Genomic DNA, 22,707 nt, shown 5'->3' with positions numbered 1-22,707 from the left:
TCCAATCCCTCCTTCTTCTCTAGCTTCGGGCCCTGGGACCCAGCCGTCGTGGTGGATCCGCCTGCGCTTCGCCGAATAAGTCTTTAATGGACTTTTCCTTCCTGTTTCTGGAGGAGGACATGTCTTCCCCCGAAGAAGTTCAAGGGAGGCTTAGAGGGTTCCCCTTCGTCTCTGGTGTAAACACCCACTCGGCGCCTGTCGTCAGCTAAATCTTCCTCTGGCCCTCAAAGGAGGCCGTGCTACTGGGTGGGCGAAAGACTTGTGAGGGTCGTCGCCGGTCAAAACTCGCAACTCCTAGGCCCTCTGGGTTATGACAACTCCCACACCTCCAGCAGACCAGTGCTTCCACACTCCAGGAAGTGCATCTGTGGACTCAGTAGGCCGCGTCTCCACAGGACCTCACCCGGCGCCGGCACTACGAGCTCCTCAAACTGTAGTCAGGCACACCTAGAATACTCCCATCGTTCTCCACCTTCAACGCCACTGCAGAGCTGCACTGCTACCTGCCAAACCGTCGTTCACCCCCCAGGCAGAGCTACCTCGGGCCCCCTCACCACCTCTCCTCCTGGCACGCCGACCTGCAGCCCAGCGGAGCGCGGCACGCCAATCTGCACCACCGCTCAGCACCTCTCAGCTGTCCTGGGCCCCACTCACCAGCTGCTCCGGTATGGACTCGCTGCCAGGCTCTCACTCTGTCCTTTCCAGCCTACCGACAGGTCCAACCTCGGGTTAGCCGCACACCAGCACCTCAACGGGCCTTCACCTCTGCTGCCTTGTGGCACTCTCTGCCACACGAAGGGCACTGGGCTCCCCTAATCAGGCCTTCCGTCTGCTCCGGCCGCCTCCTCACAAAATAGCGGCCCCGCTCCGACCTCCCAGCACCAGGGAGCCGCCAATTATCTCCACCAGCCCTACACAGAAGGGGCCAGGGCTGCGCCAGCTGTTCTCTCTCTCTCCGGGTGTCTCCGGGCCAGAGCGGTACCTCGCAAGCCACTCCCACGCCGGGCCGCCACTAAAGCTCCGGGTCACTCCTAAAATTGCGGCCCGCCCGGGGTCTCAATAGCACTGTGAGCTTTCACCTTGGGGTGGTGGTGGGGGGGGGGGGGGGGGGGGGGGCGGCACCGAATTCCTACCGTCAGCGCTCTCTCAGCGCATACCGCCGCTCCGGCTGTAGCCTGTAGTCTCGTCCCCCCGAGCAGGCTAGAAGCAGGCCGTCTGCTCTCCGATCGCGGCCACTGGCTTCTCCGCTCTGTTGGTTTCGGGCTCCACCAGCAGTCCCCAGCACAGTGTCAAAATGCCCCTCCAGCCGTCTCTTTTGCCCCCAAAAAGCGGGACCACGCTCCAGGGATCTAATCTCTCGCAGGCTCCGGGCCAACTCTTGCTGATGCGGCCAATATGCCGGTGCTAATCTCAGCCGTCAGCTGGAGCTCCGGACAATTTGACCGTTCACTCCGCCATCTTGGCCACGCCCTCTTCTTCATCGCTTTACAACAAATTTAGAGTGATCTAGATCCAGACTCTCTTCACGCAAGCTGCAACTTGAATCCTGTCTCGAAAGTGGTCTTGTGGATTGTTTTTAAATATTGTTTCTATCCATTGTTGTAGGTTTCAGTTATATGTTATCACAGGTCCAAGTGGATGCTCAAGTAGGTAATTGAGAGGTGTGACACTCCTGACAATTCACACCTTAACCTGCAGGCTTGCACTGCAAGGGACTCAGTTTAACTTACTGAGTCCGTCCTGTATTTATCCTCATGGACAAAACATACTTCTTATTGGTCCATGGCCAACCTTTGATTAGCTTCTTTTTAGCGGAGAAACTTTGTAAGCTGGAAGCATAGGCTCCTTAGGGTACCGTATCTCTATTCCTGCTATTATAGCTAACCTGTCGACCACAAAAGTTGATTAAACAAACAACATTGAAAATTCTTAGATATTTGTCAGTTGGAGAGAAATACATCAGAACGCTCCTCGGAGAATCGCCACCTTGAAGTGGTCGAGGGGCTTGTATGTCTCAGCGACCAGGAGAGCTAAGCCAGCCGGACCTTAGTCATCAGGGAGGGTCACCCATGCCAGACAGGTCGAAGGGTAGAGACCAGACAAAGCTGGATCCACTGGTCCTCCAGGTTGAGGGTTGGGCACAAGGTGTGCGTGTATGTTTTGGTCCTTACAATGTACTTAAATAAAAATTTTCTTTATTTTCTGTCTTTCATTATCATGCTTTAATTCTCTCTTTTAAAGAGGAAACAAATGAGAGTAAGCTGATATGCAGAACATCTTCAAAGATATGAAAAACGATTGTCACTTTCAGCCAGGTGGAAAAATTAAAATATTTTCCATATGAAAAAACTATGAAAAAAACAAATTGGGTAATTTCACAAGTAGCCTTGCTTGCATACCCAAATTTTACGTAAAATGGGCTATCTGCACACACAGGATTAGGGAACACAAGTATAAGCCTGGGAAATTAGGAACATGGAAAATATTCCTTGATGTAGACCTGACACTTATGTGTTTTAGAGGGGGTTTAAGCCTAAGCCTGACTTCAAAGCGTTTCATCTGTCCCAGAACTAAGACTTCAGGTGTAGTTAAAATAGCTATAATGTTTACATAATTCAGAAACGCGGGTAGATTGATTAGAGTGCGCTCTTATTACTGCAGGACTGCATCTGTGTTTCTGACACAACTGTATCATTTTTTTTCAGTTCTCCAGTTTGTTTAAGATAAACTTTCTTTAATTCTCAGGATAAAGAAGAAGAACCAGTGGTAAATAAATTGATAGATGATGCAATCATAATTAAAGACAACCATTTTAGTCTGCGAGGAAGAAAGACTGATTCAAGCAAAGCCCCCTTGCACTTCCCTGTGCCTGAAGTGCGGTATGTCGTAAAGGAAGTGTCACTTGTGTGGCATCTGTATGGCGGAAAAGATTTTGGAAATTCTCATCATGGTTCCCCAGCTAAAAGTTATAGGTAATGTTTTCTTTCATTTACATTTTTTTTATATTGTACAGTTCTTTTCATACATAAAAAGCAAACAACGACCACCTAGTAGAGACATGTATAGTACATACTCTGTATAGCGGTCCATTACACAGTAATACCAGAGCGCCGTCATTTATAGTGAACAGACATCTATGTGAGCATAATATGGTATAAACCCACTGCAACACATGACAGCAGTAGGGTTCTAGCCGGACATAACAAACTTTCACCCTTCATGACTTTGATGCCTGACTGCTACATGCAGCTTCATCCCTGGCAAGATCTGAGGGGCCCCTCATATGTCCTGGGTCTTGCATGTGGGACTTGTAGGCCTGCAAAGTTTTCAGCACACACCCTGCTGGTTGATGTAGTATATTTCACCTTTCAACAGTACAGTGTTTACGCTGTTGGTCTGTTAGCCATTGGAGCAAGGTGGATATCACTTTTTAAGTGTAAAGGAAGAGTTAGTCCACTTCACTTCACTCTTTGTCTACTCCTATTTGTCCTTTCCGCCTGACCATAGTCATTGTAATTTTCTTTAAAGAGTCTATACATGTTTCAGCTATTTAACAAATACGGTAAGTATGCCTGGCAGTTTGCTGTCTTAAAAATGTTAATGCTATGTTATCAGAATTTAGCATGTGAAAACTGATGTGTTGAAGAATATTCTTTGTAGGGAAACTCTAAAACTGTACTTTTATTTTAACGCGACGATCTGTTTCTAAAGCTGCAGATCTCCCAATGTGACGACCTAAATGTAGAGAACTGTGGCATCCAAATGTGATGGGGTCCAAACAAAAGTGAATTATTGTATTTCTGAAGTAAAGCCTCAAAATAGAATTCACCTGCAAATGTATTTTTCAAACTTTCAGCGTAAAGTCATCCTAATAGAATTTCATGAACATGGATTTGCAGGTTTCTGTATTTAAAACATCTATATATTTGTATTTGGAAGTTCTAGATATTTACTGCCTGCCAAGATGTGGACATATAATTCCCACGTAAAAATTAACCCAACTTCAAAATGTCATAATTCGCTTGGCTTTAAGGCATGAAAATGAGACACCATTTTACAGTACAATGCTATGCAATATTTCAGCTAAGTGTAGCCTAGAGCATTCAATTTAAAATACTCTCACAGATAAAACATCACAGAACTCATTATTTCTGCCACCTTTAAAAATGATGGTTATGGGAGGTTTTTTTTTTGATTGTTCTGGCTTGCCTGGTGAAAACTTTAAGATATTTATGTATTGTTTTGTTGATATTGTGGCTTATGTTAATTGGTAGCACATCATCATGAATGGGCTGCCTTTCAACAAAAGATATGGGGAGGTAACCATTTTATTCTTGATGCATGCTTTATGTGCTGTGGAGCTGAATTAGGTAGACGTCTGGTACAGTGATCCTGGTCTCCAGCAAAGACATCATTACATATAAATAATACATCCATCTTGCTCTACAAGATTTCCCACTGATGATTTGTCAAACTCCAGCACTAACGGAACAGTGTTTTTCAAAATGCTGGACACAGATTCAAATATACTGTGATCTTGCCTTAAGACTGGGGAAGTTATTTATAGAACTTATGTTGGCTATTGTGAAATGAATTTGCTACAAAAGGGTGTGCAGTTCCTAACAAGGGGACAAGGGAAAGGGCAGGTCTTTCTTCGTGATGCCCTCACACACCCAGAGGGATGTCATGCTTCTTCATTGGGCTCTGCTCCTCGTCGGACTGGCGCTGCAATGCCCGACGGGCTCCCGTAAACGGGGCTCTTTGTCGGAGATCTTTTGAAGAAGCCGTGTGGTGCGTGCGGGTAAGAGGGCAAAGACAGAGTAGTGCACGGGTAGTGAGTTTTAAAATAAGTCTGGAGCAATCCTCTTCAGAAATGTTTAAATGGTTCAGGTAGTTCCAGCTTAGTTAAAAAATGTGTAGAAGCCCTGTGCGGATGCAATGTTCCTAGAGGGCTATTTCAGTGTCATGGGTCGACATGTTTTGTGCCCTAGTCGCTCCTAACGATTCGTGTGGCACTTCATCAGGACCTAAGTGAGCGAATTGTGCACTACTAGAGGTCTGGTTCCCTAGGTATGGTATGGTAACCAGAAACAATAGCGTGAAACCCTAGTAGACTTATACTGGGCTGCTGTAGACCCACAGTATGGAAGTCTACGGCCTTTCGGGCAAATTCAGAGCACTTAGTTGCTCTGATGGGCTGGGTGGAAGGTGACAAGCACGGCTAGCATTACTCCGGGGCCTGGAGCAAGGGTAGGACTTATGCTAGTTGTCTGCCACCCAGCCCATCAGAATAACAAAGTGCTTTGAAGTCGCTCCTAAGGCCGTAGACTTTCATACTGTGGGTCTCCATCAGCCCAGTATAAGTCTTCTAGGCCCATCAGGTACTTTCCTTATGAAAACTGCAGTCAAGTGGTTTCTACTGTACATAGCAGTTTACATTTTATTTCTTATTTTGTTTTTACTGAGGTACATAAGAGCCTTCTGTGCAAAAATGTTATGCACAAATTTCACCATAGGTGTACCCAGAAATCTATTTTTTTCTTTTTATCTTACCATTTCTCCCTCTCATTTCACACTCATTCTTTACAGTTCTACTTTACTCTTTAACAAGTTCACTTACTATCCCTACCAAGTGATTTTTGTGCATGGGCCATAAATCGTGATTAAAATCCCCAACCACTATAAAAAGTTTCACGCCTTCTGCTTGTGTAGCTGGAAAATCATATGCTTACTTATTGTTTAGAGGGTCCCTCGGTTTATGATCTTACCTTTGTCCTCCTGTATCATCCTTTTTCCTTGCCATCTAGATATTCTTCTGTTGGTCCAGTGTGGAGATACAGTTCAGATCCTCTTCACACTACGATTATGTTGTCCCAGACCATCAGCCTATGATGCACAAGAAGTATGTGCATGGCATAGTCGACACTTCCTTCAAGGAATTTCCAAATGTTTTTGTCTACCCTAGTTTCAGTTTTCTTTTGTCTTTGAAAGTCAGACTTTTGCTGTGCCTGCAGTGCATAAGTTATACATGTTTAAAAATACTTTTCTTATCCAACTGGTATCTCCACTATTGTACTTGAAAGGCCACACATATTCTTGTGGAAGCATTGATCTGCGCTTTGAGGCTGAAAATATTATATTTCTAAGCATGTTTGATACATCATATCTGTTCTTTCCATTTTGTTCAGCAGTAAGTAGCTTACTCTTTGTTCTCCCGGTCCAAACCCTCTAAATGGTACTCATACTGGTATTAGATTTGTACTCCACCCACAGGAAATCAACCTCTGTATTTGAAAGCTTGCTTAAGTATCCTACCAAGAGTGTTAAACAGATGGCAGTAAAGAACTAATTTGTTCCCATTTAAAAAGCATTTATATAGGTCAATAACAACAGAAGATAAATCACTTTTTTCTATCCAGATCCATATATCTATTGGTGTAGTTCCTTAAAGTTAGACCTGCACGGTTCTGTACCAGGGAGAGACACTACTGCACACACTAATCTAACAGCAAATTTGATAGATTGGGGCAAAACTATGCAACAGCCTTTGGCACTTACAGCTCTAGATGCCAAAAATGCTTTCAAGTAGGTGGAATGTCAGTTTTCCTTGGGGGGATATGCAATAACTTTGCATCGAAACACTTTTGTGAAGGTGATTCAAAGAATCTGTCAATGGGCTGGATTGCAAAAATGTTTTGATATTTTAGGTACCAGGGGTACCTGAGAGGGGTGCCCACCAATGCCATGTCTCCATGCAATGTATGTGGAGCCATTTGTCAAAATGTTGATAAATAATCTTGCTGTCAAACCAAACAGACTCCTCAGATTGGAAATCAAAAGCATGGCATATGAAGAGTACTTTTTATTAGCTATCCCTAATCCTCCCAAACAGTAGTGGCCAGATTTGGTATCTTCTCAGGAAATGCACCTTATTTTAAAACATGTATTTGTTGGCAATTCCATAATCAACTAGTACTCCGGCAACAGGATAGCAACAAAGCAACATCAGTCAGTTAGTAAGCAAAGTGCATATAAGACTTAAATCAAAACAGATGCAGTTAATAAGTGTCAGAGAAAAATTAGCATGGACTGACCTAAGACATTCTGTCGATATATAATCAAATTAAAAGTAACCAGCATCATAGGTCAGGCCTGCGTTGTAATGTGGTCGCCAGCTCAACCTAAGCAGAGCACCTGTTTGTGTGTAGGATGTATTCTTACCCATGCGTCCTATGGCGTTCGAGGGCAAAAGGTCGATAGGGGAGAAGAACTTGGAAAAGAACATAAGAAAAGGAAAGCAAAACTGTCTCAGTGTGGACATGTTCCATAGGTAAGGACTAACTGCGGAGAAGGTGGTACACATGTGGGAGTCGCCTGGATAAATATCCAGAAACATTGACCCAGTCCTGCGCCCATGTCCTGGCCCTGAGCAACATCAAGTATCCCATCCTGATCCTCGGGTTATGACTCCATCTCTCCCGCCGGGTGTTCCCAGCCCTCCAATACCTCTGTCTATATACCAGCCACAGGGCATCTCTGCATGCTGCATGCATCTTCCCGCAGCAAGACCCTCTCCTTGGCCCTAGCCCAAGTGGTAATATCACCCACCCAGGTCTCCAGAACAGGTCCCACAGCAGATTTCCACACCATTGTAATTTGCCTCAGGAAATGCACTTAATATGGACAAGGCAAAGAGTATTTGTATAGGAACCATGGGCCAGCATACCATATGGGAGGAATTAGACTCACCAGTTATCACAATTATAAACAAGTTCTTAGGGAGATCCCCCAGATGCTCAACAAGAGGGAAGGCCTCCCAATCTTGATGGTATGTAGGGCTATCATTATTAAAATGATACTCCTCCCCAATGTATTATATCTGTATAGATTCCTCCCTAAAATATCTGCCTCATTCTTTCTTTAAACAACGAAAGGGCCTTATTTCCGGTTCATGTGAACTCGTAGGAAACCTTTAATGCCAATGAGATTGTTACAGTTACCACCTGGTCGGGGGGGGGGGGTGGGCTATACCCTCTTTCATTTCCATATTGCCCAGCACTATGTAGAAGTCTTACTAAATTAATTAAAGAACAAGCTTCCAATCCAATTTTCATTGACTCCATACTAGAGATGCCACCTGACTTACTATTTATTTCAGTTGTAAGACACCAAAACCCACCCTAAACATATGCAGTTTAAGAGTCTGAGACACTTGGGTAATGTATGGCAGAACATATTGAAATATATTTTTATTTTGTATTTGATTTAAGGAGTTTTCTATAGCGCGAACATGACTTTGCTTGGTATCAGAGCACTGTACAAATAGCACAACAAATTAAACATAGGAAAACACAGGCAATTAACAGATAAAAATACAGATGAAAATACAGTTAGTGGTATGTTGTACAAATAGCAAATAAGTTGGAGCAACAAAAGCAAAGAACAACTGGCAAGAAACAAAATATATTTACAATGAAAAACTGGCAACTTAAAGTACTCAGAATACAGAAACATATAAAGGCAAGATAGTCCCAACCTCGTGTGATCAGTACTACTGCTGAAGGTATCTATTCAGTAACAACATTTTTAATTCTTTTTTGAAGGAGGTAGTTGAAGGATTAGATCTCATTTCAGGAAATATTGTGTTCCATATTCTAGGAGCAAGACCAGAAAAGGATTGATTGTAAGTTTTATTCTTGTTGAACCTCTCTGGCTTCAACAATAGAGAGTTAGAACTTCTTAGAGAGGGACTCCCAACCAATAGTTCAAGTTTTTTGCCAGGTAGACGGGAGTGTTGTAATGAAGAGCCTTATGGGTCATTCTGGCTATCTTAAACTGAATTCTTGCTTCAAACAGGAGCCATTTGAGATATTTCAGGCCTGGTGTAATGCAGTGGTGTTTACTGGATCCCATAACAAGCCTAGCATCTGATTTAAGAATGGTCCTTAACGGAGCCAGCCTGGCTCTGGGTAGACCTGCAAGATTGGCACTCACATAGTCTAGACGGACGATGACTGGGGACTGGACTGCTAACTGATAGTCATCTGGGGTAAGAAGGGTTTAATTTTTCCCGTAAATCTAGAGGGAGAGTGAACAGGGCTTTTCCCTGGTACACGGAAGAGCTACGACAACTGAAGTTGCGCTGTAAACGTGCTGAGAGAGTGTGGAGGAAGCAGTACTCCGCCCGGCAAAAAACTTGTACAGGCTTGCCTTGCATGATTACAAGGCCCAGATTAAGAGGGCCAAAGCGACCTTCTTAGAGGCTTCCTTGACTCAGGCGTCTAATAAATCCCAAGCCCTGTTTAAAATTGTCAGGGACTTGTCCCACCCTGTCTGTGCGGCTAATACGGTTCGTGCGTCGCAGGCACTTTGTGACTCCCTGGCTATCGCTTTTGAGGAGAAGACTGCTAAGATCCTGGAGGGCCTAACGCACCCTTCACCCACTACCCTCGGCTCGGTAGCTCCGGTTGGCTCGTTCAGTCGACCCCAGCCAACTGCCTCCAGCACTGGTTTGGGAGCTCCGACCGTGCCACCCAGTCGACCCCGGTCGCTTGTCCTTCCTCCAAGAGTGTCGGAGATGGGAACTCCGGTTGATCTGCCCAGTCGACCCCGGACTGTTGCCTTCGGCCCGAGTCTGGGAGCTCCGGGTAGCTCACCCAGTCGACCCCAGCCGACTGGCTCTGTTTGCACCTTGGGAGCCCTGGGCGTGGGAGCTCCGGTGGGTCTGCCCAGTCGACCCCAGACGGGTGGTGATGACCTGTGTCTGGGAGCTCCGGGCAGTCCATCCAGTCGACCCCAGCTCAATGCCCCTGACCTTTGTTTGGGAGCTCTGGTTACCCCCCCCCAGTCGACCCCAACTAAGGTCTTTTCCTTCTCCTTCCTTCGAGGAATTTTGTAAGGTGGCACATACGGTGTCCTCGGGGTCCCTGCTTGACCCACTGCCCCCCAAATTCTGGAAGGCTTTCCATGCAGACCTTTTCTTGCCTTTGTTCTCGATCTGTCTCCAATCTTTGAAGTCGTCATCGGTGCCAGATTGCTGGAAATTAGCAGTAGTGTCACCTCTGCTTAAAAAGCCCACTTTGGATCCTGCCTGTCTCTCCAACTACAGGCCCATATCCTTGCTCCCTTTCCCTATCAAGATTCTGGAAAAATGGGTGACTCGTTCACTCTCAGGTTTCCTGGAAAACATCGGCTGGTTCGATGCGGACCAGTTTGGCTTCCGCCCCGGTCACGGGACGGAGTCCGCGCTGGTGACCGTGTTGGACAATCTTCGTTCGCGTGTCGACAGTGGTCGGGCAGCCTTTTTGGTACTGCTCGACATGTCGGCCGCGTTCGACACGGTCTGCCATCGGACCCTTGTCAGGAGACTGGAGGAGTGCGGGGTCACTGAGGGGGCAAGAGACTGGCTGACATCCTATCTTGACGGCAGGCAACAGTTGGTTTCACTTCCACCATTCACCTCTGAGCCAAGGAGTGTAGGACAGGGGGTCCCACAGGGCTCGGCAATCAGCCCTATACTTTTTAATTTGTACCTCCGTCCCTTAGTCCAGCTAATAAAATCTTTTGGTGTCTCGGCATTCAACTATGCCGATGACACCCAGCTGGTCTTTTCACTGGAAGGGAATAACGCGGTCTCGCTGGATACTTTCCATCGCTGCATGGCAGCCACAGCAGACTGGTTACGAGCTAATTCTCTACAATTTAATAGCTCCAAGACGGAGGTACTCCATTGTTCCATCAACAGGATTCCGCGGGCACTCCCAGACAACTTTTGGCCTAGTACCTTTCTTGAGCCAGTACTGGCGGCGGAATCAGCCCGTAATCTGGGGGTGATTTTTGGCCCTAACCTACAGCTTGACATACACGTTAATAAAATCACTTCTACGTGTATGATGCTGTTGCGCATGTTGCGCAAGGTTTTGCCCCTTCTCCCCGCTCAAGCAAGGCCAGAAGTAGTTCGTGGGACCATATTAAGTCGCCTCGACTACTGCAATGGGCTTCTTTTGGAGGCCCCAAAAAATCTGACCGGTAAGCTACAGCGGGTGCAAAACATGGCCGCCAAGCTGGCTCTCTCCCGCCCTAGGTCCAGTTCCTCCACCCTTGCCTTAAGAGACCTACACTGGCTCCCGGTTTATCTGCGGGTACAATACAAAGCTGCGTGCCTTGTGTTTAAAGCTGTTCACCAACAGGGCCCCATCCCTTTGCAAAAGATGTTTGCATGGTACTCTGCATCGCGACCCCTCCGCTCTTCTTCGGCGCATCTTCTTGTAGTTCCGAGGTTTCACAGAGTGAGGATGGGTGGCCGCTCCTTTAGTGTCGCAGCGGCCAAACTTTGGAACTCCCTGCCACTCTCTCTGAGAAGCCACAAGGACTACTTTCCCTTTAGGAAAGCGTTAAAAACCCACCTATTTCCATAAAAGGCCTGAACTGTTAAGTCTATGGTTCTTGATCAAAGCGCCAGGATGCCCTCTGGGTGATAGGTTTTGCGCTCTACAAATACACTAAATAAATAATAAATAAATAAAGAATTTTTCCTTAGAGTGCTCAAATAGTAATTAGCTTCTCTGGTAGTTGCACTGATGTGATCTTGCATATTGAGGTATTTGTCCAATGTAATGTCTAAAGATCTAGTGGAATTAACAACATGTGGGGCACAATTGAGGTCTGTGAGCTGTTTGAACCATTCATCTATGAGAGTAGAGAGAATGTAGGGGGCGATCAGGAGAAATTCCGTCTTGAGCGTATTTAATATAAGGTGATTGCAGGTTAACCATTGTTGGGTTTTCAGAAGGACGAAGTTAAGAGTTTTGATATCTTCAGGTGAGGAAATTTTCAAGTATAATTGTGTGTCATCTGCGTACATGTGTATTGTATATTTGAGTGTGTATAAATTTTGGTCAGCGGTTTCCATGAACAAGTTGAAAAGCGTAGGTGAGAGTGTGGATCCTAAGGTACCCCAATCGATACTGGATTAATGTCTGATAGGGTTTGGTTGACTTTGATTCATTGAGCTCTATTATGAAGGAAAAAGAAAAACCAGCTTAGGATGGGTCCAGATAAACCCATTCTTTTCTCCAAAAGGTTTGTCATGTTATCATGTTTGACCGTATCAACCGCTAGTTTTATAGTGTTAATAATCAAACGGAAATTGTTGAGGTTAAAAAAGTCAGCATTTGGCTTTTTTGGGATTGGGGTAACCTGACCTGTCTTTAGGCAATCAGGAATCGTGCCCTGGGATACAGAAGCAATAACAATCTTCGACAAAAGTGGGAGTATGGAAGATCAAAGCTTTTTTAGTTTGGCGGGTAGAGGATCTTTGAAGTGGTTACACGGTTTAATTAATATTATTATCTTGAGCATCTCCGTTTCGTCAGGAAGTTTGAAGGTAATCCATGCAGCATTGTTTTTTTGTTGTGAAATCAGAGAGAGAAATGGCCACTTCTTATGATGCATAGGTAGAAGACTACATTGGGCCTGGGTCTGCTGATGTTGAGAGGCAAATTGTATATCCGGTCCAAATCTTTAAGGTGGAGGGTAGATCTGCAACAAGCTTTCTGTTTGATGATTTCAAAAATATTTTTGGTCTGTTTTTAGCATTGTCTAGTTGTGTCCTAAAGTAGTTTGCATTTGGAATTACATTACGTATGATCTTGTTATAGTAATTTCTCATGGACCTCAGGTGCTGACAGTGTGTTGTGGAAGGAGAGGTTCTCCATGCTGTATCAGCTGGCCTTAACTTCTGCCTTACCTTGTTAAGGTCTCCAGGGTTTAGAGTACGTCTGTGTACCAAAACTCCATGGATATACCACTGTTAAGTGGCTTATAGATGCGTCTAAAATTTCCCTGGGGCCAATATTCAGTTTGCTAATCAATTATTTTCTGCTGGTGTTAGTAAAGCATTTCAGGCAATAAGTGAAAGGGTCAATATTCCATCTAAGGAATTTTCTAATCCCTACAGATGAGGGCTGAACTAAGTAAAAAAGGTAACAATCAGGTACCCAATTGTCTCCCCAAGATGGATACTACCCTGCTGAACCATGAGCCACAAAGACAGACTGGTTAATATAATATCTTTTCAGAATAAGCACAAGACCAACTAACTCTATGAGCAAAGAAATGGTCTTACTGGTTGTCAACAGAGTTTACTAAAGAAAGTATTATAGAATCTATTCGTCTGAACTTGAAAGCTTGCACAATGGCTAAATGCCATCTGCAGTATTATTGTGAACCTTTTATGATTTTTATATGATACCTGCCAAGTTTAGCTGAAAAAGATACACAGTGTCCTAGATGTAAGTCACAAATAGGTGTCAGGATACATATGTTTGTGACTTCTCCAGTGGTTATACCCTATCAGAAAGTTGTGCTAGCTTAAATCTAAAATATTACTAGCATTAAGGTCAAATATGACCGGGATTTAATTTTGATATATGATGATGTATGATGCTAGGATGTAGCAGAGACACGTACAACTCATTTGTTTTTGTTGCTATTTTGATTGCATACCTTTGGAAGAGTAATGTCCAACCTGAGCTCTCTCTAGGAGTTTTGGAGACCATAGATATCTACATATTTGAAAAGCAATTTAACACAAGCAGCTGCACTAAAAGTTCCAATCATGTTTGGGTTAATATACATGTATGTATGTATGTTAATGTTTTGATATAAGAAATTTAGAAAGCCCCTATAAAAATGAGTTGATTTTTTATGATTTCATCTATGTCTTGATTCTTTCATTTTTTTTATTGTTTACACTGGGTGTAAGGTTGTATTTGTTAAGATGCTGCCTAAGAAAATAAAGATAGATCTGTCTAGACGTGTCTAGCCTCCAGTCAACCCCAAATATCTTACCTTACCTCACTGCTGTCATAGAAGGCAATAGTTTCTCATATTATTCAGTCATAACTAAAGAATGTTGCAACTCTGTTTCTGATAGAGACTTCTAACTGCAGATGTATCACCTTTTCAGTTTTGCCCAGGTGTCAGATTGGATACTGAAGTATGTGGGTTACCAGGAGATATTCTGATCTTCTAGAAGATTTCCTGGTTGAACCGAATGCTGCCAGTGAACACAATCCTCTAACAGCCTCTCTACAAAAAATAAGGCCTCGAAGGGGAAGGCTGTGGACTGTCCTATAAAATATAACTGTAATCAAGGGGTAAGGTTGAAATGGGATACTTTGGATCATGTAAAATTTGAGGAGAATATAATTAAGTCTAACTTCACTGATGTGATGATCTGTTTAACTTATTTAGCCCCCCCGGAATCCATTATAGGGAGTTTTGAAATGAGATGTGAAGATGTGGCAAAAAATCTGCTGAGACCAGTAAAAAAAAAAATGAATCGCCCCGGACATAAATGGTTTCATTTGGAGTGCTCAGCGGCAAATAGAGCTTTAAAAACAGCATTAAGCGTAGTACCACGGGATAGGGCCTTGATTAAGGAAGTTAGACGGTCCTATAAAAACACAATAGAGCGTAGAAAAGAAGAATTGAGAGGCCAGACCTGGGAAGATTTAGAGAAGGCAGGAATGCTAAGAGACTTCAGGTCCTTTTGGGAGGTGATCAATCGTCCACTCTTCACGGATGTAAGCAGGAACGCGGAATCAAATATAATGGGTTTAGCTTGGGAGTCCCATTTTACGAAGATTTTTAACCCAAATGATATTAGCCCACAGGACAGCCAGCCAGATATATTTTTTAAACCTGAATCTGCCCGGCAACTAAGTGCATCCCTAACTTTAGGCGAAGTGGAGGAGGCTCTTAGAATGGGCATTGCCTATAAAGCCCCAGGCCCAGGCGGGGTACCTTTGGACCTCTTTAAAAGAAATCCGGCACTTTGGGGTCCTGTTCTTTTAAATTTCTTTAGAGCTGTTATAACTGGCCAGATCCCACAATCGTGGAAGAATACAGTGGTAGTGCCAATATTCAATAAATGAAATAGAAACGATCCGACCTGTTATAGGCTAATTTTCCTTATAGATGCCACATGTAAGGTGATGGGGAGGCCGATTCTGGCACGCTTGGAGTTATGGGCAGATAATGCTGAACTAATATCACATACCCAATATGGGTTTTGGAAAGGAATGGGAACTGTCGAACAGTGTCTCAACTTATCTATGATCATGGGCAAGTACAGGAAGGCCAGGGGAGCGTCGATCCACCTGGCTTTCATGGACTTGTCCAGTGCCTTCGACACGGTATGCAGGAGCAAGTTGTGGGCGCTGATGGAAGATATGGGCTTCGAGGAACCACTTGTCACTCTCCTCCGCCTGCAGCTCTGTATACAGGTCCGGTGCTTCCTAGAATTGCCATCTCTGCAGTTTGTGCACCAAGGAACTCCGGGCAGGGTCGGACGGGGACAGAAAATAGACAGACCTGGGCACCAAAATAAAAGCGACCCCATCAGTTATTGTTATTGTTATTGTTACTTTAGTTTGTATAGCGCCAGCTCACCCACCGGTCTCAAGACGCTTTCAGACCAAGAAACACAACACATTTTCCAGGCTAGCGAAGAAATAAAGTATCTTATAATTAAAAAAGGCCAAAAGCTTCCCTGAATAATGTGGTTTTCAGTTGTTTTCTGAACTGTAGAAGATTGGCCTCCTTACGAAGCATATCTGGCAACTTATTCCACAGCTGTGGGATTTGGGTGGAAAAGGATCTTCCACCCTTTGTTGCCAATTTGAAACGAGGGCAAACCAATAGTTGAGCATCCGAGGATCTAAGTGATCGTTTCGGATTGTAACGCGTCAGACGATCCTTGATGTAGACCGGTGCTTGTCCGTATATTGCCTTATGTGCAACGCACAGGCTCTTGAATTCCACCCTCTGCTTCACCGGAAGCCAGTGAAGTGTATGTAATAGGGGGGAGGCATGAGCTTTCCTGGGAAGCTTAAAAATCAGGCGAGCCGCATCGTTCATAACCACTTGTAGTTTCTTGATCAGACTATTTGGCAGGCCTAAATAAAGGACATTGCCATAGTCCAATCGTGATATAATCGTGGCTGACACTACCGTGCGGAGCATCGACTGAGAAAGGAAATGGACAAGTTTGCGTAATTGCCTAATAAGACCGATACACACGCCAACTACAGTGGAAATCTGGGCAGACATTGACAGATCACTGTCAATTTTTATGCCGAGACTTTTTACATTTGCTGCTGGTATTGGAGTGGGACCAAGTTCTTGTGGCCAGTATCCATCACCCCAGGGTGATGTTCCTGTAGATATCACCAGGACTTCTGTCTTTTCAGGGTTGATTTTCAGTAGGTTGGCAGTCATCCAACTGACTGTATACCTAAGAACCTCTAGCATATGCGCCTGGGCTTCAGTAGTGTTCTCAATGCTAAAAAGCAATTGAGTGTCGTCGGCGTAATTAAACACTCGACAGCCCATGTGCACTAACGACTCAATCAGGGGTTTTAGGTAGAGATTGAAAAGTAGTGGAGATAGTGCTGAGCCCTGCGGGACTCCACACTCCACCATACCTACATTAGAGAGATCATCTCCCTGTTGAATCCTCTGTTGTCTCCCAGTTAGGAAGGATTCTAGCCACTTGTAGGCTACACCTTTTATTCCCAAACTGGCCATTCTATCCAGGAGCAGGTCATGGCTGACAGTGTCAAACGCCGCTGACAGATCTAAAAGTATCAGGGCGCTTGGTTTCCTACTGTCAGCCATGCCTCTAAGCTCATCCAGCACCGAGAGCATCACTAACTCGGTGCTGTGATGTGCCCTAAAGCCCGCCTGACGTCCATGGAGCAGATTGTGAGACTCCAGAAGAGAGGATAGATCTTGCAGCACATGTTGCTCCAAGATTTTTGATAGAAATGGTAGTTGGGGGGGGAGGAGCCAAGATGGCGACCTGAACGGACGTGCCGAGTCTCGGCTCCGCGAGCCTGCACTTCCAGCGCTGTAATCCTGTTTCCTATCCTGCACTCTGACCGTGGCGGCGTGATGCTGTGTCCGCGCTGAGTCTGCCCGTGTGCCTCCGGGATCCCTGCAAGCTATACTACCTGAGAAATTATCGCCGTAGCCTTGGACCTGCGCCCCGTTTGTCTCCACTCCGCTGAGGGTCGGGGAACCAACAACTGCCTCTCTCCTGCTGGTCACTCCGGCGATCGCCTCTTCTCGCGGCGGATTGAAATGGAATCCCCTGTGCGACGTTCCGGAATTGTGAGGGGTGTATGGGACGACGGCCCGCCTGGTGCTGCCTTCATACCGTGCCTAGCCCCTTCCTTGTGCTGGGATGAAGCGATGGCTGCCACTTTCCCCGTGCGAACTGGGGCTGTCCTGTTCCACGACTCCGCCGTCCGACCCACCGAAGACCTGAAGGCTGCGACACCCACGCAATCCCCTGAGACGGGACTGGAGACCCTAACCTCAGAGCCGACATACGGGTCCGTTCTTGCCGCATTGACCAAGCTCCGCCAGGACTGTCATGCCTCCTTCCAAAGGATCATTGGGCGTCTTGACGATGTTCTTCTTTCGAGTACCGGGAGACCGACCAGCTACCAGAACTGTGCTGGCTCGCCCCTGCTGACTTTATCCGGGGGCTCTGAGGCGCAGGATTTGTGCAGAGAGTTGTTGCCTTTCCCTGTCTCCCTACTTCACCTTCAGCGACGGGACGATTCCCTCAGAGGCGCTACAATGTTTCCCCTCCAGTCGAACATTGCAACTTTCTCGACTGTAAGGTTAGTGTATCAGACTCTGCCTTCGTCAGTCTCGTTCCCCTTTACATCTGCAGCCTTGGGCAGAACTTTTCTCAGACGGTGGTGTGAAAAGCGACTTTTGAGTCTTGGGGTGCTTCTCCTGTTTGTCTACAATAGCGAAAGTGCCGGAAGGCGCCCATTTTGCCTTTGTCTCCTTCTTCTTCACCAGTGGTGGCCATCTTGTCTTCCTGCATCGTCTGACCCGGACCTCCCCCGTCGGCCATTTCTGACGAGTCGGTCAAGATCTGGCCAGGGCTGAAGGGAATCCGTTCACCACTCTTAAAAAGCTGGCTGGTGGGACTTGACTCGGACTGTTTTTTTTTTTTTTTGCTATATCCATTGAAACTGCGATTGCCTGGTGTGCCGGATTGTTTGCTTCACGTTGCTGCACTCTCCTCTTGCCTGTGTTCCCTCGAACTACCCGCTCTGGTGCGGCACTTCTCAATCTGGCTAACGGGACGCTATCCTGTGACTCTATATGTGCTGCTTTTAAGGTTCTTATCCATAACAGGCTGTGAATATGTGTCAGCTCTTTTGGCCCTGTTAACTGGGGTGGTAGCCTTTGCGGACTAGAGAACGGGGATAATTGTTGCTTATGGTTGATTTCTGCCTTCATGCCTGGTCGGTCAACGGGGAGGGTGTACCTGGTTTTGCCCTTCCTAATGGGGTGTTGGTATTCACGGGCGGGGGATCCGGGGACAATGGTTGCTGAGATGGCCCTGCACTGTTTGTCCGGCTGGAGGGGACTTGGATTGCTGCAGTGTCTGGACGCACACGGGGGCCCTGACTGAGTCTCTCTCCCTCATTGGGGAACATGACTTTTGTATATGTTTGCTGTAGTTGCCGCGATGTGATTCTAGTGCGGGTAGTGGAGTCCGTGACATGAACAAATATGGCCCTCCCCCGGGGTTAGGTTTTGTGGGAGTTTTAGACTGGATTCTCCTTTCTTGCTCCCTATATCAAAGGTGTCCTTTTTCTTTTTCTCTCTTTTACTTTCTTCTATATTTCGGGTTTATGGGACGACAGGTGCGCTGCTGGGGGGGGTAGGCCGTAGCCTCGCATGCGTATAGGGTGGGGGTTGGGGGATGGGTTTTATTTCTTGATGCTCCTATGGTGCCTTGTTTTTTCTTCTTATTTTCTTCTTCTTCCTCTGTCTTGGGTCCGTGTTGTTGATGTTGATGGGCGGGTGACGGTGGATGCTGATGGGACCTCGGGTCCACTATCCTGGTTGCGCAATTTTTTGGCCGTCATGATACCTACTGTGGGTTTTGCCCTCGGAAATGCTGGGTGGTGTATGCCTCTGCTGATGTTGCTATCTTCTGTCTACGCGGCCCCTGTTCCTTTTCCTTTCCTTTCGTTAGTATTCTAATCATTATTGCAAAATAGTTGGTCCCTACTAGTAGCCATGAAAACTTTAAAAATGACCTTCATCACTCCTGAGGCGCGAAGGCACGCGATTTACAGTGTAACTGCTGACTATATGTTATTTTCTATCGATATGCTGTCGCGTCTTGATATTGCATGCACCTGTGCTCAATAATATTTGTGGCCGGCCTGAAGGTTGTAGGCCACTATTTGTACTTCTCTACATGCACGAATAAAGGTTTTCAAAAATTAAAAAAAAAAAAAAAGAAATGGTAGTTGGGAGATCGGTCGATAATTTTTTAGGTTGGCTGAATCTGCTCCTGGTTTTTTTAACAAAGGTCTAACCCGAGCCTCCTTAAGGCTAGGTCGAAGGTATCCCTTCTGCAGTGAACTATTAAGGAACGAGAGGATATGTTTCTCCAAGATAGGACGTGCTGCCCGGAAAATCCTAGGGGGACAGGGGTCGGCAGGAGAACCAGATTTGATATTGTTCATCAATTGTTCAAGCTTGGTAGGATTTATTTCAGGAAAGCGTGAGATAATACATTCTTGAGAGACAGCAATATTCTGCAATGGAGTAAAACCACTAACTGTATTATTTTTAATCTCAGAGAGAATCGTTTGCACTTTTTCTGAGAAATACTGTTGAAAGGTGTTGCTGTCAAATTTTGTTTCGATTTTGACCGGTATCTTTGTCAGTTCATTCAAAATAGTAAACGTTTCCTTCTGAACATTTTGCGCCTGTTTGATGCGAGTTTCAAGGTATTCTGCTTTGACTGTCAGAATCAGTTTCTTATAGGCGTTTAATTTGGTTTTGAATCTGTGAATCCGTGAATTAGAAAGCTAAAAAGTGTCTCTTATTAGCATAATGGGACCGTTTTGAACAGACCCGCCGAATAGTTATTTTGCAAGGTATGGAAGACTGCATGTATTTGAGCTTGCTACAAGTAGTGTTACTTTCAGTGCTTTAAATGGAAAAACGGAAGGGCAGGTACTGTGTACCAGAGTACCTGCTTGTTTTTGAGAAGTGCTGGTACTCTCCAATTAAAAGTATTACATTTCACTGGAGAAGTGCCAGTACTCTCCCTCTTAAAATAAAAAAGTGCAGGTACTGCGTACCGGACAGTACCGGCCCATTTAAAGTACTGGTTACTTTAATATCTGGGAAATTAACATTAAAGCAGACCATAAAACAAGCCCACAGACCAAAAAGATCCAAACACTGACTGCCCTGTCAGACCATCCCCTCTGGCTCTCCCTGGTTGCCCTATAGGCCTGACTCCGGCCCTGGGATCTCATTCCTACTCCGGGTCACACCAGGCCTCTAATTACGGGAGACCTAGGAGAGACCTAGGAGAGACCTAGGAGGGAGGGAGTCTTAGTTTGAGATACCCATGTAAGTGTAAAGACAGTGGCATAGCCAGAGTGCCATAAGAAGAAATGGCCCTTAGCTGCTGTTTTAATGATATAGTCCATCAAAAAACAGGGTTAGGCGCCCGCCCCCCTCCCCCTCCATACTACTTCTGAACCCAGGAATATTAGTTATTGCAATTAGTTATGTGATCTCAATAAAGAGTTGCGTGAATTTACTTGTTACTTTGTGATATTTTAATACCAGGGAGGTGTGATCGTTAGTGGGGGCCGTGTGGTTTCAGGTGAATGGTTAGTGAGATGGAAAGGCTAGCGAAGGTTAGGTAATATTATATTACAGGGATAGGGTTTTAAAGAGGAGTATCCGCCAGTTGCAGAATTACATTAAGAAGGATTAAGGCAGGTATGACAAATGGAAGGTATGCATAGGATGTACGGTAAAAAGAGGATCACTGACACGGACTCTCACTCACACTGACTCTCACTCACACTGATTCTCTCACTATCACTGACAGACTCTCCCACTCTCGCACTCACTCACTGTCACTAACAGACTCTCACTGACTGACTCTCCCACTCACTAACTCACTCGCTGTCCAGACTCTCACTGACCGACTCACCCACTCTCTCTCACTCACTAACTGACTCTCTCACTCACTGACTGACTCGCCCACTCACTGACTGACTCGCCCACTCATTCTCACTCACTGACTCACTCACTCACTCTCAACACATATTGCAGTACAAATGCAATAGGTGTCACATTTGCGAAAGTTATAAGTATTGGCATTGTCATACACAATGCCAATAACTCAAACTTTAATGCTGCGAGACCTAATGCATTGTAAATGCTTATTTTATTTTTGGTTTATTCAAATGGGCTGGAGCAGTTTCTGTTAAACAAACATTTGGACTTCCCAAAAATAGCAGGTGCCCAAGTACCTTTATTGTCGTATGCTGACAATACGGTCCTGATGGCCTTGACTGCCAACAGCCTTCAGGGATGTTTGGATGCTTTCACCGAATATATGACGTCACTAGAGCTCCACCTGCTGTGGAGCTCTCAGAACCCTGAGGAAGTTGGTGCACTATCTTTCCCCAGAGGCCCGGAAAACCGCAATCGTTGCACTAGTCTCCTCTAGGTTAGACTATTGCAACGCACTGTACCTGGGTATCAATAAACAGCAGGTACAACGCCTGCAAGTGGTACAAAATGCAGCTGCCCGGTTCGTAGTTGACGCCCCTAGATTTTCATCAGCAACCTCTATTAAGAGGGCTCTTCACTGGCTCCCTATGCAGGCCAGGATAGAGTTCAAGGTCCTTTTTCTCACTCACCGTGCCTTGTATGCCGGTGGATCGGAAGATCTCAAATCCCTGCTAACATCATACACCCCTGGTAGGGCCCTTCGATTGGCCAATAAACATCTTCTGATGATCCCCAGAATTTACAAAGCCAGATGGGGCGGGAGGTCCTTCCACTCCCTTGTCCCCAAGATCTGGAATATCCTTCCGGTGGATATTAGAGGTCAGTCGACCCACTCTTTCGTAAAGCCGTAAAGACCTGGCTCTTCAGGAAGGCCTATCCGTAATCCCTTCCCTTTTCCTGTCAGCTGGTTCTTCAGGGTGACCTTTCGGTTATACCTTCCCCTCTCCTCACAGCCTATTCCATCGTTACGGCCGTGACACCTACGGGCATTATTGCGCTGGATAAATCCCTTAAAAAAAAAGGTGAATTATAAGAAATCCTTTGTCATGGCATGCGGGCCCAAATTAATGAAAACACGAAAATACACAGTGAATTGGATAGCTATTGAGAAGGTAAAACACTTACGTTATCTGGGGAATGTTTTTAATTCTAACCTAAATTGGGACCAACTTTTAGTATCTCGGGTGCAACAAGCTTCAAGAGTTATTGAGGGTCTGTTTCGATTTGCGGCCAAACTTGGTCATAAGCCTGTTGCAGAGCTGATAACCCTATACAAATCAAAATGTCTGTCAGGAGCAACTTATGGTGCAGGAGTGTGGGGATACCAAAGGAGTACACAGATCCAAATAATTAGGAACAGATTTTTGAAGAGACTCTTATTTATCCCGTTTAATTCGCCTACCTCATTTTGTCATTTTGTCAATCTGGTCTTCAGAGGAACTTAATTTCTCCCGACTTGTCTTAAAAGATTGCATGAGTCTAGACAATACAATGGCTGTACCCTGGTTACGCTACGTTGAACAAACTTTTTATAAAATAGGGTTCGAAGAT

The 22,707-nt window shown here is 45.4% G+C and overlaps 1 protein-coding gene across 2 annotated transcripts in view; it reads left to right on the top strand.

The window, feature by feature from the left end:
• ATG2B (autophagy related 2B) overlaps positions 1-22,707 on the top strand; it is a 1,072,129-nt gene that overhangs the window by 659,012 nt on the left and 390,410 nt on the right. For both annotated transcript variants that reach the window (XM_086937744.1, XM_086937743.1), the window contains exon 31: positions 2,746-2,972. In XM_086937744.1, coding sequence (XP_086793870.1) covers positions 2,746-2,972 — 227 coding nt within the window. The remainder of the gene's footprint in view (positions 1-2,745; positions 2,973-22,707) is intronic.

The sequence above is a fragment of the Lissotriton vulgaris genome, chromosome 9 (genome assembly GCF_964263255.1).
Source record: "Lissotriton vulgaris chromosome 9, aLisVul1.2, whole genome shotgun sequence".
Classification (NCBI taxonomy): Eukaryota; Metazoa; Chordata; class Amphibia; order Caudata; family Salamandridae; genus Lissotriton; species Lissotriton vulgaris.
Note: the sequence above shows the minus strand (reverse complement) of the source record. Positions and strands in the feature narration are given on the sequence as shown.